The following is a 15,609-nucleotide window of genomic DNA, read 5'->3' as shown; positions in this document are numbered from 1 at the left end:
GTGAGTGCACATTTTGTTGTGTGTGATGGCTACTTGTTGCGCACACATAGCAGTCGCACCAGACGAGACGAGACGAGACCGCAGCACACCTGAAACCTGATACCGATACCCGTGGCACAGCCAGTTCCCTGGGCTGGCATTATCCGTACTTACAGTGTGGTTAACTGCTTTAGGCCGCTGAGTGCATCATGGGCTATCCTCGAGATGTTGTTGTTGGACAAATCAATGCGTCGCAGGCGTCGAAAGCTGGAGAACGATTTCGGTGGCAGTTCCGTAATGAAGTTCTGCTCGAGGCGTCTGGAAGAGTCAAGAGTAGAGAGTCAAGAGAGATTTGCATGCATAAGACTCGAGAGATTCGGAGTCCGAGGTCCACTTACAGTTCCGTGGTGTCGTCCGGTAGCGTGACGGGCACACTGGTCAGGCTCTTCTCACGGCAATCAACGATACCGTCCGCACAGCGGCATGGGTGTGGACAGCTGCTCTCCGCTCCGCATTCCATCGGGGCATGCTCCGTCAGGCCTGCACAAGAAAACCGAAAGATAGGCTTACTTATTTTGCAAATTTAATTTGAACTTCAAGTCGGGAGTCTTTCCCCCAGCCCCTCCCTCTCTCCATAATTATCAATGCTACTGCGCAGCACGCTATATCGTAGAAGAGGGGCTTCGGATGAATGGATGGGGTATGGGCACGAGGAGGTGCAACTATAACCATAACTATATGGCCATAAATGTTTACCCACATAATACCATAGCATTTCATACAAAACGAAAGTCAAACAAGGAAAGAAATCAAGCCATGAACGGGTGCCAGCTGGAATACGGGATGCTCTTTCCCCAAAGATGACTCCCAAATAGTTGGGATTCAATTTAGAACTTTAATCTTGTTCATTATCATCATTATGGCATAAGTAGTATCGAAAGTATCAGATCTCATGACACACGGGTCAGCAGCAGCCCCGCTCAGGGACATTCAATCTCATCTCCATATCCATATCCATATCCATATCCATATCCATATCATGTCCCCCGCATTGGTATATCAATTTCAGAGGCTGCCCAAAAACAGCAACCACGAATACCCTAACCATTCCGCTGTTCAACAGAAAGGAGGTTGAGGAAAGAAAACTCGTTTCGTTTCGTTCGGTATACGGTTTGGGAATGGGAATGGGGATGGGGCACATTTTCCGCTTCATTGAGCGGCTCTGTACGCTCTGTGCTCTGCGCCTCGATTGTGGCCAATTTCCCATTCACTTGGCTCAGCGCCTTGGCTTGCCACTTGGCCCGCAGTCGTTGCGGCCTCGGCTCGAGCATCTGCATCTTTCGGTTGAGAAAAGAAGCCAAAAACACACACATACAGAAGATGATTTCAACGGCGTTAAACGTTTTAGCAAACACACGACGTCGAGTCGATGAGATGAGCTAAGCGGTGGAGCCAGAGAGCAAGCGATGAAGCCACCAAAACCACCAAGTGGTTATTGTTATACCCTCGCCGAAAGGAGTTTGTAGGGTTTGGCCCTGACTTTTGGATTCCTTAAAAGGAGTCATTATATGATGCAGAGATAGTTGCGAGGACAGACCGATGATGAGACCAGTCTTAGTGGGGAGGTCTGTTATGGGTTTCTAGACAGTTTCGATAAGTTTCATCTTCCAGCTCTCATGCATTGTATGGTTTGAAGAGTATTCCAAGCTTCGATCTGCTGAAAGTAACACAACTTCTCTCCATATGCCCCTGCCCCCGCCCCCTACTGTTCTGCTGTTTGTGGGCGTTTGAAGCGGGGTGTGCCCATATGACTGCTTATGATTTATAATGCTTTGTGTTTGCCATCGTTCAATGGCTGCTTTGGCATATAAAACTAATTAATTTGGCGGATACATCCACATGGAGGGGCATGGAAACGGGACCGAACGGAGCTAAAATGTCTGTCTATTTGTGGTAGCGCCTTCTGCAGAGTGCAACAACATGTTGCACAGACACACAAGACCATGCCATATAGCCGTCTAACATACCTGAACATTTGAACTCCTGGTCGTGCAGGTCCGCCACGTTTTGGCCCTTCAGCTGAGAGGGGGACTGGCACCGGGTGTAGGGGGACAGCCGCGGGGCGCTGCGTAGGTAGCGCGACAGCCAGGACAAATGGCAGTCGCAGGCAAACGGATTGTCCGACAGTCGTAGCGCCCTCAATCTGCCCAGTCCGCCGAAGGCATTATGCGGCAAAGCGGTCAGATTATTGTTGTTCAGCGTTCTGAAAGAGAGAGAGGATACATACAGTACTATATAGAAAGACACAGACAAAAAGGCAGACAGATACATAGTTGGTTAATGAGGAGAAAAAGATGGAGTTGACTTTATCTGCTGGGCCGCATCTTTTTGGCTAGTTATGTTTTCTCTTTCAGGCATGGGATGGGCCCGGGACCACAGCACAACAGAGAGATCGAGTGCTGATCGAAATGTAATTAAAATTTACCATCCCATCGGTTTCCTCTTCGAAATAAGAGGCAGGGCAGTGGTCTTGTTCTATTCCGTTGTTCCAATTGGCTTGCAACATACGATTATTTCCCGTTCCGTTCCCCTTAACGCTTCGATTGAAGGCACGCTTGCCTTTAGCAAAAGGCTTGTTTATTCCGTTGTTCCATTTCTTAGGAGGTTCTCTTCGACTTTAGTACTTCTTCCTTTTATTCCTTGGTCTCAATTCAGCATTATTTCTGTTCCGCTTACGTTTGTTTCTTTGAATTTCAAAGCTAGCCTAAGGATTACTCAAATACATGTTTCATCTTGTTTTATTTCATCATTCCAATGTGTGGATACCCTCGAAATATATCAATATATCGTGTTGGGTTGTTGCTGGTCGTGTTTCCCCTCTTTCCCATCCGAATTGCTTGATAAATGGCCACCATTTCGGGGGCTTCGATTAGTTTATCTCTTGGCCCAAAAGCTAAACCATTTATTATGTAATTTGCGCAGCCCAACATTAACCGATTGATTTTTAATTCATTCACTAATTCCCAAGCTGATTGATTAACAAAAGGCACTAATTCATTGATTAATTGACCCGCTCCTGCTCGCACACTGAGATTCTCGTTCATTGATTGATTTGGCAATTCGGCTAAGTAGCTGGGATTTTAGTTTAGTTTGGGGACCTAGTTTACAGCACAGTATACTCACAGTATTTCCAGCTCCACGAGACCCTTGAAGGCGTGCTCGTCCAGACAGGTGACTTGATTGTTGTCCAGCTGGAGGCTGCGCAGCGATTGGGCGCCCTTGAAGACGCGTCTGCCCACCGTCGCGATGACATTGTGCGAAATGTCCCTGGGGGGGGGATGGATCGGGAATGTTAGTATCGTTCTGTCCACAGCACATCGCTGCAGATGGCTACAAGTATTCGACTACTATCGGCTACTTTCGATTCGATTTAACGAGTACTTACAATCGCAAAAGATTCGCTGAACTTCTCACAAAGTTTTCAGGAATTGCCTTTAGTCGATTGTTGTTTAGGCGTCTGATTGATTCGATTCGATTTGGTTTGGTTTGGTTTGATTAGAGTGTTGGTTGTTTTTGTTGTGGTTTTTGGTTTTTGTTTTTGGTGTTTTTATTTGGTTTGTTGTTTGGTGACGAGCATATTAGGCACGCAAAACGAAAAGGTAACGAAAGTAGAGAGATGTCAAAAATCGGCAGAGATATGCAATTGAATAAAACAGAGAACGAAATACGGGAATCAGATACACAAAATATTAACGAAATTCGAAATTGGAAACGAAATCTCGCATCAAGCTACATAGCTATATTACTATATGTAAATACGATATGCACTCGTGTTAGGTTTCAATAAAAGAGCTTCAAAAAATTGGTTAGTAATTGATTTTTACATACATATGTAGCTCGCAAATAACTGTTGACACTTTCGGCGTGTCTGATAAAAACCTCTCATTGACGGACACATTGAGAAAATGGACTGAAAAGACCCGATCGAATCTGTTTTTGCTCAACTCGCTCTTCGCTCAAGCAAAGACCGATTTTTTCACTTCTCTTTTGTTCCTGTTTTACACTGAGCATCTTGTCGCGAGTGAACGAACAAAGTGTCTTTTGCGTATGTATGCGTGCTTGTACGTGTGATGCTTATGGCAACTATTAATTTTTGTGAATTCTATACGGTTTGACTATTGGAGCTTAAAATGAATCGTGAAAAGCAAAACGAAAATGTTCGTTTGCCAATTTTGCAAATAGATATACATATTACAATACAATAGCCCAAAAGATGCGGAAAACATGAATAAATAAACATATACACGAAAAAACGAGGGGGAACGTTGTGAGTTGCTGCGGACACCGCAACTCTACAGTTATACCCGATACTTAGTCAGTATAGCTCTCCTCCGGCAGACGCCGCTAATATTAAACGACACGACAAGGAGTGCGTGCGAGAGAGACAGAAAATCAGTCTGAGCGTGACGTCGGGCGCTGCGTAGCCAGTGCAAATTGATTTGTTCCTTTTGGGTATAAAAATGATCCGATCTGATCCAGATTCAGCGGTCTGATAGATATGGTCATTATCTATGATTCTGGGTTTTTGGTTTTCTCGAATCTGCAATATTGTGGATGCAACAGATTTTCGTCCTTTGTGGGGGCGGAAGGGGGCGAAATTCTGAGATATACGTTTTATAGTGTGAGATCTAACAGAAGTGCGGATACCAAATTTGGTTACTCTAGCCTTAATAGTCTCTGAGATTTGTGGATGCCCCAGATTTTCGTCCTTTGCGGGGGCGGAAGGGGGTGTGGCGAAATTTGGACACGAAACGGTCAAGGTCCGATATCACAGGAGTGTGGATACCAAATTTGGTTGCTCTGGCTCTTATAGGTTCTGAGATCCTTGAACTCATATTTTGCAATTGACAAAACCGACCATGAAACCTGTGTGTTAGAGAGAGACAGAGCGAGAAAGAATGAAATTGTTTTCTTGATTCTGGCTATAATCATTATACGATCTGGTTCAGATTTTGCACTGTAGAAGATATGGTCATCCTCACCGATTCTGCGTTTTTGGTTTTATCGTATCTTTAAAAATGTGGATGCCACAGATTTTCGTCCTTTGTGGGGGCGGAAGGGGGCGGGGCGAAGTTTTGAAATATTTTTGTAGCAGTGACATATCATAGAAGTCTGGATCCAAAACATCGTTGCTCTAGCTCTTATAGTCTTTGAGTACTAGGCGCTGAAGGGGACGGACGGACGGACGGACGGACGGACAGACGGACAGACAGACAGGGCTCAATCGACTCGGCTTCTGGCTTCTCGACGTTACACACATCCACTTTTACCACAAATCTAATATACCCCAATACTCATTTTGAGTATCGGGTATAAAAACTAAAAACACTTTACTCAGACACTTTTTTGGTTCTGCTCATCTAAAGACACTTTTGCTGTGAGCGCTTGACCAAAGTGTCTTTCTAAGTTGTTATTGTGAGACACGATCGTGTGTCGGGCTCACCCGAAAACCCGAAACACATAACACAAGCGAAGAGACAAAAAGTGTTCTGCTCAGTGAGAGACCGTGTAGAGTACAATTACAGAGTACATATCTGTAATGTGGGATGCTGCCTATCTACTTACAGTCGCTCCAGCGAGACCAAATCTTGGAAGGAATTCCTCTCAATCGTATGGATTTCATTGTCAGTCAGTTGGCTGTTGGATACAGAAGAGAGTAAGAGGAAATGTGTAAAGTTATAATATAAAGATATAAAAATAAAACTCTAAAGAATGGTTTATATGTACGTAGATGTGATAGGATCTTTTTTGTTATCAAAAACTTGGTCTTCGGATGATCTGTTAGTCCTCTAGACCCACACTGACATCTGAAGCTGCTTCTTGAAAATATATAATCTTGAATCTTTAAATTGATTGACCGCGTCCATGCGCATCCATCTTTCGGATGGCATTTCCCTATCACATCCCTTACATGCACAAGCACATTCCTTGGGGCTAACTAATGCTTCCACTCTATAGACCAGAGCACTTCCTTGGCGCATACTCACAGCATTCGGAGCTTGGTCAGCCGCTGGAAGTCCGTATCGTATATCACGGTCAAATTGTTGCCCTTCAAATCGCTGCAAATATAGATAATGAAATTACGATTAAAGGAATGACATTAATTATGTTGCAAGTTTCATGCTGTTGTTGGTTGTAACCCAAGGAGCCCCAGCACACTCCACACACACCACACACACCACTCATTCACATTCAAGGCAGAGCGATAATTTTTTTTAATTGCTTGTAAGACAAGTATAAAACAAGAATCTGAGATATGGAGTGGAATGGAGGCTGCCCCGGAGAGTAACAGAGTGAAAGAGTGAAAGATTTCGTGCTGCCTGTTGTTGCCGATAAAGAAATTATGATATTTAATCATTGAACATGGAGGAACCCCGCCAGATGTGGTCCCACAGAAGAAGGAAGAACTGGGAACTCGTTTTGGTTGGCGCAGACAGCCAGACAAAGAAACAGAGGTAAAATTTGTTACCGGTAGATGTCATAACAATGAAATGCAGCCAAAAGAGATACAAAAGAGCAGCCCCGGATAGTGAGCATCTCTGCAACGATCTCAACCGAAGTCCGAACCGAACCGAGCCGTACCGAACCGTGTGCACATGCGCAGACGAACCCCTCCCCGCCCACCAGCAGACAACAACAACGATTACAACAACTACAGCAGGTCCGGTCTCAGCTGCTTATTTAGAGCAAGGTTCGAGAGACTCCGACTCCAACAGGTAGTAAGAACTTCAGCGACCCGAAACGTAAAATATTTTTTGTTCAGGCTTAAGCCTTAATGAATCCCGCATCAAGTTGCCAGCCAGTCCCCAGTGACCAGTCCCCTGCGAACCACAGTCGGAAATATACACTGTAAAAATTATACTGCTTCTCGGGAAATGCGGTAGATCTTAAGTCAAAAAGGACACAGCTGCAATGAAACTACGTTTGTTGAGAGCTACAGAGTGCCAGGGACTTGGTTTTGCATTGGAGAAATTCGAATTACCAATTTTAGGAGGACGGACTACTGCAGGACGGACAATTGGATGGAACTAGGATGGTTTTCACCATCTAGATCTGGGTTTTCCAAACAGACTTACAATATCCTGGCAGGAGTAATGCTCGCTGATTAATATCCTCAAAGATAGCGAAAAGATTTGCCGATGTTTTGCGCCAGTGTAGACGTACTCTCCGAAGAGGAGGCAAAGCAAAGCCCGTATTCTCTTGCGCACACGCACACACAGATTTTAATGAGCTTAATATCTCTCCACATCTGTGGGCATCATCTCCTCTTGCTCATGATGCAATTATACAAGGTGGTCTCGTCGGGAGCCGAAGTTCGTTCGTGTTGTCCCTTATCGTCAGTGCATGCTTGCTTGTTGATGATGAAGGTTGTTCACGGACGAATTTTTTTATATATTCTTAACCCTTATGTCCCGACAACAACAAAATTATAAAAAGCATATAAAAAAATACCACAGAATTAGAAGTAATCTTTATATATTATGTAAAAGAACATTTTAATATAACTAAAAATGTTAAAAAAAAATTTTTAATGGCTGCATAAAGTTTAAATATTAATATATCAGTAAAATCATTTTATTTTAAAATTTTAAAACCCACGGGCCTGTTAAGGGTTAATCAACATCAACATATACCGTCTCACTCACACTCACTATACTATGTGTCCTTCACTCGCACTTATTGCTAGCATACGTTAAGGGACTAACTTTTGCCGACGAGACCACCTTGTATAATTGCATCATGCTCTTGCTTAGATCCAACAGATTACACCATACACCAAGAGCATATTCACCAACAACACCAACAACAACAATGCGGTGCGATTTTCGATCGGTTTTGCTTTTGTTGTAAAAGCGAAAGAAAAAAAAACAAAAGCTTCAATCTCCCTCTCCTCTGCCTCTGCCTCTCCCTCTCTCTTTATCTTTATCTGGCTGCCTAATTGCTAAACATTTTTCAAATGCTTCTGGCTCTGTGGCTCTGCGGTGGTGGCGTTGGTTTTTTCCGTGTAATTTGTTTAAATCATTTTTGGTTGGTCTGTGCATAATTTTTGACGTTTTTCTCTGGCTTATAATTAAACATTTAGACATTTAACTTCATTAAGTCCTATGTGGGGTCGCTCCGATACGAAAGCTTTTTGTGTTTTGTTTCTGTTTCGCTTTTGCTTTTTTGCTGCCTGTCGCCTGCTGCCTGCTCCATCTCTCCTTCCTTCCCAATTAGGTGCCATTTTGGTTTTTGCTCTTTTGTGGCTCTCTTTGATGTGTGCCCAGAGCCTCTCTTGCTGAAGCAGATGAAGATGGTTAGCTCTGGATACCCATTCATAACGATTGGGCAAGTGGCAGTGGATACTCATGTTAATTAAGTATGTAATGATTGATTGGTTTATCTTTAGAAACACTTTTGTATTGCAGGTTCAAGTCCTTCCCTGCACCATAATACCCTCCAGCAAACAGGGTATCGAGCGGCAAAGCAACGGGAAGCAGCTGCTGCTATAAATTAGTCGTTCTCAGGTGTGAAAGGGAGAGACGAGAGAACCTTGCCCACTCCCGCTCTCCCTCGCCGAACATTAGATGTGCAAAAATGCTGTCGTGTCAATCGAGTAAACTGTGTGGATGACAGGGATAGGACTAGGGACAGGGACAGGCAGGGACAGGCAGGGACAGGCACGGCTGGGCTGCTTGTCGGAGCTTAGATCTGCCCTGCTACTCCTTTCCTCTCTCCCTCTCGCACGTTGGGCTTCAGTCTAGTTCCGTTTTCTGTTTAATTAAATGGCAATGACTTGTCCAGCGGGCTGGCGGGCGGGGCGGAAGGCTTGCGGTGCGGAGTCCCAGCTTGCATTTGCCATTGTTTTTTCCCCCTCTCCCGCTCTGTGTCACTCCTTCTGCTTTCCGTTGTGCATCGACAGACCAATAGGTGTTCAATATTTGATGTGGTGCATGTGTGCATGTGTGTGTGTTTGTGTGTTCTGGTTCTGTTCGGCATTAGGGTGCCTCAAGCTGCGGGCGTTGAATATTCCAAAATCAATTATTGGAAATTATTCACATACGAGTAAATGGAAATACTTTTCAAAGCTTCCTCTTTGAGCTTTGCCTCCAACTAAAATATTAATTCCCTATCGAATTCCCCTTTGACAGCCTTCAATTATGTATGTAGATCTCCTCCCTGTCCATCGCCAGATACTGTCTTTAATCTGTTGAAATCATAATTCTCTGCGTCAAGCACTTCACTCGCATCATTTCCACACCTTTGGCTCCTCTTTGCTCTCGCTCTCGCTCTCGCTCTCCTTCTTTGTGGCTTTTCCCTAAGCTGTTCTCGAGTCTCTCTTGACACATTCTTCGCACTCTGACACACAAGTCTCCCACTTCCACTGCCACCTCCACTCTGCCCAGGAATGTCACTCAAAATGTGACATCTTTCTCTCGCAAAAGCACTGAAGCCTGAAGCACCCGGTGTGCTGCATTTCCCATTCCCAATCCCTGTGTTCGCGGGGTTTTCAGAGCATTGCATTGCTATTTTAATATGCAAATATGTCGTGCATGTTGATATGTTTTTTATACCCGATACTCAAAATGAGTATTGGGGTATATTAGATTTGTGGTGAAAATGGATGTGTGTAACGTCCAGAAGGAATCGTTTCCGACCCCATAAGGTATATATATTCTTGATCAGCATCAATAGCCGAGTCGATTGAGCCATGTCTGTCTGTCCGTCCGTCTGTCCGTCTGTCCGTCCCCTTCATCGCCTAGTGCTCAAAGACTATATGAGCTAGAGCAACGATGTTTTGGATCCAGACTTCTGTGATATGTCACTGCTACAAAAATATTTCATATACATATATATATTGTGGCATCCACAATTTTAAAGATATGAGAAAACCAAAAACGCAGAATCGTAGAGAATGACCATATCTTTTAGATTGCAGAATCTGGATCAGATCGGATCATTTTTGTAGCCAAAAGCAAGAAATCAATTTGCAGTGGCTACGCAGCGCCCGACGTCACGCTCAGACTGATTTTCTGTCTCTCTCGCACGCACTCTTTGTCGTGTCGTTTAATATTAGCGGCGTCTGCCGGAGGGGAGCCATACTGACTTAGTATCGGGTATAACTGTAGAGTTGCGGTGTCCGCAGCAACTCACAACGTTCCCCCTCGTTTCTGTTTATGTTGCTGTTGCCGTTCGTTTATTTCTGTATGTGCCAGAGAGAGCATTAAAATATAAATGGCTACATAACAAAATAAATACCAAATGTGTCCCTGAGCGGCGCTCGAGAGCGATCCAACGAGGGCCGGCACTCTGCTCTGCTCTGCTGCTTGTTTGACTGCTTACAACTGAACTGGGCTATAATGCTCTGGCAATGGCTCTGGCTCTGACTCTGGCTGATATCTGTTATTAATTTATGTAGAAAAACTGCAGCCACGACAACAGCACGGCTTTTGAGGTCGGTTTGGGGGGCTCCAGCAGCAGAAGAGGTTGAAAGGCATTCTGCATACACTGGCTAATTGCCGGCGCGTTAAATTATGTGGCGACTGCGATCGATGGACAGGAGACACCGAGACGCAGACAGAGACGGAGAGATGTATGTACGACTGGCTCGAATGATTGCCTTAATGCATTTGAGTCGACGCGGCATGCAACAATTATGGTTTGGTCGCTGTGGCGGTGCCCCTGATGTGCTTGATGGGGACTCCTTCGGCGACAATTAATAAACTTAATGGCGATTAAATGTAAGAGAGAGAAAGAGAGAGGGAGAACAGACAGAGACACTAATATATCTCTGATTTCGAAGAGAATGCGGGTGCGGTGGGGGGATTGGCACTGGCCACTGGCTTTGCTTGTCCCCCAGCTCCAGTTGCTTTTGTTGTTGTTTGACTATGTAGATTTTTAAACAAATACAAAACGGAAGAACCCAGAACCCCAGAGGAATCCCGGCCGGATCGGAGCCCAGAAAATCCGACCATCATCGTCCATCGTCTATCAGGCGTGTGCGTGTGTCTGGCCTGGTCTGCCGCCGTCGGGGCTTTATTATTTTAATAGAGTGTGCATAATATTTGAACAATTTGCCCGTGCAGGTCCGTATTCCGACATTCAGTATTGAGTATTCAGCATTTGTCATTGGTCCTTCCTAAAAGGAAGTCTTTGAGCAGATTTGAAAGGTATTGCCATTGATTGTGTCTGGTTTGAGCGGAAATCTTTGTTTTCCCCTCTCTCCGGGGGGATTGTTCTCTGGGCTTTCCAAATGATTGCTGTTGTGGATGGAAAATGTGCATTTGAAAGGTGGATTTTTGTGGAAGGAATATTTGAAAATGAATCAGAACGAAATTTGCACAAATATTTGGTTTGGTCTGGCTACAGAAAATCCATTTGATGGAACACATTTTCTTTGATTATGATTATTTGTCCTTAAATACTAGGCAGATAGAAGGCTATCCAGGTGATCCTTCGATTGGTTTGTACTCACAGTCGTTCCACATCTGCTGAGATCTTTCGGGGGATCTGGGTGAGGCCACGGTGCGAACAGTCGACGGTTAGGCCGCTGCAGGAGCAGACCCGCGGGCAGCGGGCCTCCGTAATGACGCCCACACCGCCCCCGGGTATGTGTATGCCCACGGAGCCCAGGCCGACGCTGGCGACGCTGGCACTGGCAAAGCCGCCCATGGCATATGGCTCGGCGCCGACGGGTCGGACGATGGCCTCATGATGCAGTACCAACAGCAGCAGCAGGACCAGTGGCAGTGGCAGGCGTCGGAATGGTGCGGGTGGTGTTGGGGCTGGAGCTGGTGCTAGTGCTGATAATGGCAGCCTCGTCGTCGTCCTGGACGGCGGTGCCATTGTGGTACATTTAAGCAGCAGCTTGCAGCTTTTGTTGAAAGCGCCGTCGGAGGATTCCTGGGCGGACGCCACTTTGTCAACACCAATCAGGGATTCGAATTCGGATTGAGTAAATATTTGCCCGGAAATAGAACGAAAGGATTGATGGGGGCTCACGGCACTCTCACTCTCACTGTATTTCTCTCTCTTTGGATTTTTGGGGGCGGAGGCGGAATATCTACTCGCGCGCACGCACTCCCCGGCGCTCACTTCGGTTATTGTTTTCTTTTTTTTGTCGTTCGTTTTTCTGTGCAGCCGTCGCGAACGCGCTTCTTGACCGAAATGAAAGCAGATGATGATTGGGCTACTACGCTACGAAAACATCCAACAGAAACTGCGACTGCGACTGCGAGAGCGGCGAGTGGCGAGTAGCGAGTAGCGAGTGGCGAGTAGCGAGTAGCGAGTGGCGAGTGTGGCAGGGCTACCCTCTTTCCACTTCCACTCGAAAATGTAGGTAGATTCTCGGACGCCGTCCCGTTTAGGTAGCAGCAGGAAATGCACTGTACCTTTCGCTTTTGTGTATCGTCTCTCCTCCTCCCGTGTATCTTGTATCTTTTGCAGATGCACTTGGCTGTCAGCAGTTGGTCTGTGGCCCCGGCAGCAACTTCATCATCATCAGCGGCATCAGTGGCATCATCGTCTCCGTCAGCGGCAGCGGAGACCTGCTGCTGGGCGCATCTGCAATGGGAAGAGCAACAAATTGAGAGGGAAAATGAGAAAATGTGTCGGTGGAAAATCATGAAAAATTATCTATAAATTCGGCAAGCCATCGCAGAGCGTCGCACCGCTCAGACAGGAAATTGCCACCGAATATATACGTATATACCGTATATTTATTTCACTTAAATTCTATAAATGTATATGTATCTATGAAGAAGAGAAATCAAGTGGCCGGAAATGTATTTTCTCAACTGTCACACTCCAAAGATCCAATGATATATTGCCTAACCATCAAATTAGTGAAGGGGCACTGGCCCCAGCGCTGTGACCCCTGTGCAACCATTGGAACACACACGCCAACACCTGTCGGCGGTAGGACTAGCGGTGGCAAGGGGAACCCACAATTATCAGATGTTTAGATAACATGTGTTCTTGTTGAGCTACCAGAAACAGGAATTTCAAGATGGAACTCTGAAATTTCTCATGATTTTACATATGAATATGATTTGGACACCCACTAAAAACGGTCTCCCGTCCTTTTTGCGGACCAGGACGATTGGCGCGCTGTGGGGGCTCCAGGATGGTTCGATTAGGTCCTCAGCTATCAGTTGGTCGACCTGTTCATCGATTATCCGCCGCATGGATTTTTCGGGTAGTACCGATGTTTTATGGGTCGGTTGTCCCTCATGACGATGGTGTGTTCCGTCAGATCCGTCGTCCCTCGGAGGCCCGTTCCTTATCCATTCCTAACCTACCAGAACCGGAGGCAATCCGTTATCTGAATTCCCGCGAGTACGCGCGCGGGAGTATATCTTAATTGCTCTGGACTACAATCTGCTTGAGATTGTCTTCCGCTCGCCCCTCCCCTGAACCGTACACAAACCACAAATCATATTTAAGAGCACTTTGGCCCAATTAAATCTAGTGATTCTCTAATGATTCTCTCGGTTCCCCCTCTCAAGTGCCAGTCTTCATTTACTGGACAAAAATTTCAATCTATGTTTGGCTCCTGTGGTGGTGGCTCTCCTCTCTTTCGAATCTGTCATGATCTGTTCTTAATTTGCAAATTGACATGTTAAATATATTCTTGTTTCGCTCTCTGTCGCTGTCTCTGTCCCTGTCTCTGTCTCTGGTTTTATTCCAAAAAATAATTGCTTAAATTAACATTTGGATAACTGACAGACGCGATTGATGTTGTTTCCTGACTCCCAATCCAATTTCTGACTATGAAATTTTCGGTTATTGGATAACTGGAGCAATCAGCGGCCGCTCTCTCTCTCTCTCTCTCTCTCTCTCTCTGAGTATTAATCGGCAATCAGCGGAGGTGGGGCTCAAAAGATGTAATCACTGCATTGTCACCCAGGATGGGAGGGGTTGGGGGCATAGGGACGTTTGCCTTGAGGGAATCTCCGTCTCTTAAGTCTGGTCCTGGTCCTGGGCCTGGTCCTGGCCTCTCTCTGTGTCTTTTATGAAACATAAATCAGTGAAATTCTATACATGCCACTGATTGTCTACTCTTTTGCTTGACTACTCCTTCGGCCGCCCCACCTTCCCGGGCCCAATAGCCCCGCAACAGGGAGCGGAGAGCCCCTTGAGGACAACAAATTCCATGGCAAATTCAATGCATGCCAATAACTCGTTCCTTTTCGAGCCTCAGATGGATTATTGGATTATTTATTTCTTGCGGGTCTTTTGTTTTGAAAACTGAGCTGAGATTTTCCCAGTGAGAGGCCAAAGGTGGCAGTATGTGTGCCGTAATGGAAATTGGTAATGGAATATTATTCTGGGTAATTGTATAGGCTTTTTGCCATAGCAAACACAGATGTAACCAGACCTAATGCGATCCTTGTACCAACAGAACGGACAGACGCCCACACAAACAGAGACACATGGACCCTCAGTACCATCGGGTCTGCCATGGGGTCTGACATTAAGAGATAACACGCGAAAAATACAACTAAAAGAGTGAGACATTTGGACAAACAAAAGAGTGGCCAGAGTGGCAGTGCCAGAGGAAGAGGGGATGGGGGGGGGGGGGGGGGGGACGGAATGTCATCCTAGTTCTTAATGATGCGACCTCATACCGTGGTTTAAGAGTGGCCATAGATTTATGGTGCTGTCTTGATGTCTGGAGGGAGAGAGAGGGAGAGAGGGGCTCTTGTGGATTTTCCAATAAATTACGCTTAAGTATGCTCTTAATTCAAATAAATCCAAGTTGCGCGCCACTTGGGAGTTGGGTAGGGACGGTGCCCTCAAGTGATTTGTTTCTTCTGAGGCTTACATGAGAGGGAGAGAAAGGGAGGGAGAGAGGGGAGGGAGGGAGAGTACAGAGTGAAAATCTCTTGGGGGTAATCGGACTCCCCCCTCTCTGTATGTTTGCCCATTGCCTATGACATGTGTCAAAATGGTGTTTTCCTTCTCTGCTCTCAGACAGATAAGCCATATACAGTTATCAAGGGGGGAGTGGGCGTAGGGAGTAGGGAGTGGGATTAGGCCTGGAGACAAGTCAAACATGCCAACTTGGCGTAAATGTTGAGCCTTAATCAATGAACGAGGCAAAAGACAGCAGCAGAAGCAGCCAAATCACAATAAATAAGGAAACAAGAGAAAGAAAACTGCGGACAAGGCAGAAAACGGACAAAAACAAAGTGCAAACAATCAATATCAGATGGGAATTGAGATGGGAACACTCTATAGTACTACCCCCCCCCCCCGCCCAAAATTCTCATTCGAGAAAGCAAAACAAAACAGGTTCCAGTCAGTTCTTATTCATAGATACGAGTATTCGTCTGGAAGACAGAGACACCCTCAATTAGTGCTCAAGTATCACACAATTATGGATCTATGGCGGGAAATGATATAAAACAGAAATAATTACAGAGAGATCTTGAAGGGGAGTCGAAGATATCATTTACAAGCTGAATAGAGCAGGAAATACCTATCTACATATCTGTCCAAAAAGATAATTGTTTAAAGATCTTTCCCTTTCCCTTTGGAATTGGAATTTTATATTTATTATAAATCAAGAAAGAATCTTTCGTGTTT

General features: G+C 45.4%; 2 protein-coding genes across 2 annotated transcripts in view; both read right to left on the bottom strand.

The window, feature by feature from the left end:
- LOC117193781 (protein slit-like) overlaps window positions 1-15,609 on the bottom strand; it is a 126,672-nt gene that overhangs the window by 29,761 nt on the left and 81,302 nt on the right. The window contains 8 exon segments of the mRNA XM_033398508.1: window positions 154-297; window positions 378-519; window positions 2,007-2,242; window positions 3,163-3,306; window positions 3,425-3,496; window positions 5,605-5,676; window positions 6,027-6,098; window positions 11,495-12,582. Coding sequence (XP_033254399.1) covers window positions 154-297; window positions 378-519; window positions 2,007-2,242; window positions 3,163-3,306; window positions 3,425-3,496; window positions 5,605-5,676; window positions 6,027-6,098; window positions 11,495-11,865 — 1,253 coding nt within the window. The 5' untranslated portion in view covers window positions 11,866-12,582.
- LOC117192934 (proteoglycan 4-like) overlaps window positions 12,479-15,609 on the bottom strand; it is a 32,949-nt gene continuing 29,818 nt past the window's right edge. Inside the window, exon 3 of the mRNA XM_033397664.1 lies at window positions 12,479-12,582. Coding sequence (XP_033253555.1) covers window positions 12,479-12,582 — 104 coding nt within the window. The remainder of the gene's footprint in view (window positions 12,583-15,609) is intronic.

This window comes from Drosophila miranda (genome assembly GCF_003369915.1).
Source record: "Drosophila miranda strain MSH22 chromosome Y unlocalized genomic scaffold, D.miranda_PacBio2.1 Contig_Y2_pilon, whole genome shotgun sequence".
Lineage (NCBI taxonomy): Eukaryota > Metazoa > Arthropoda > Insecta > Diptera > Drosophilidae > Drosophila > Drosophila miranda.
Note: the sequence above shows the minus strand (reverse complement) of the source record. Positions and strands in the feature narration are given on the sequence as shown.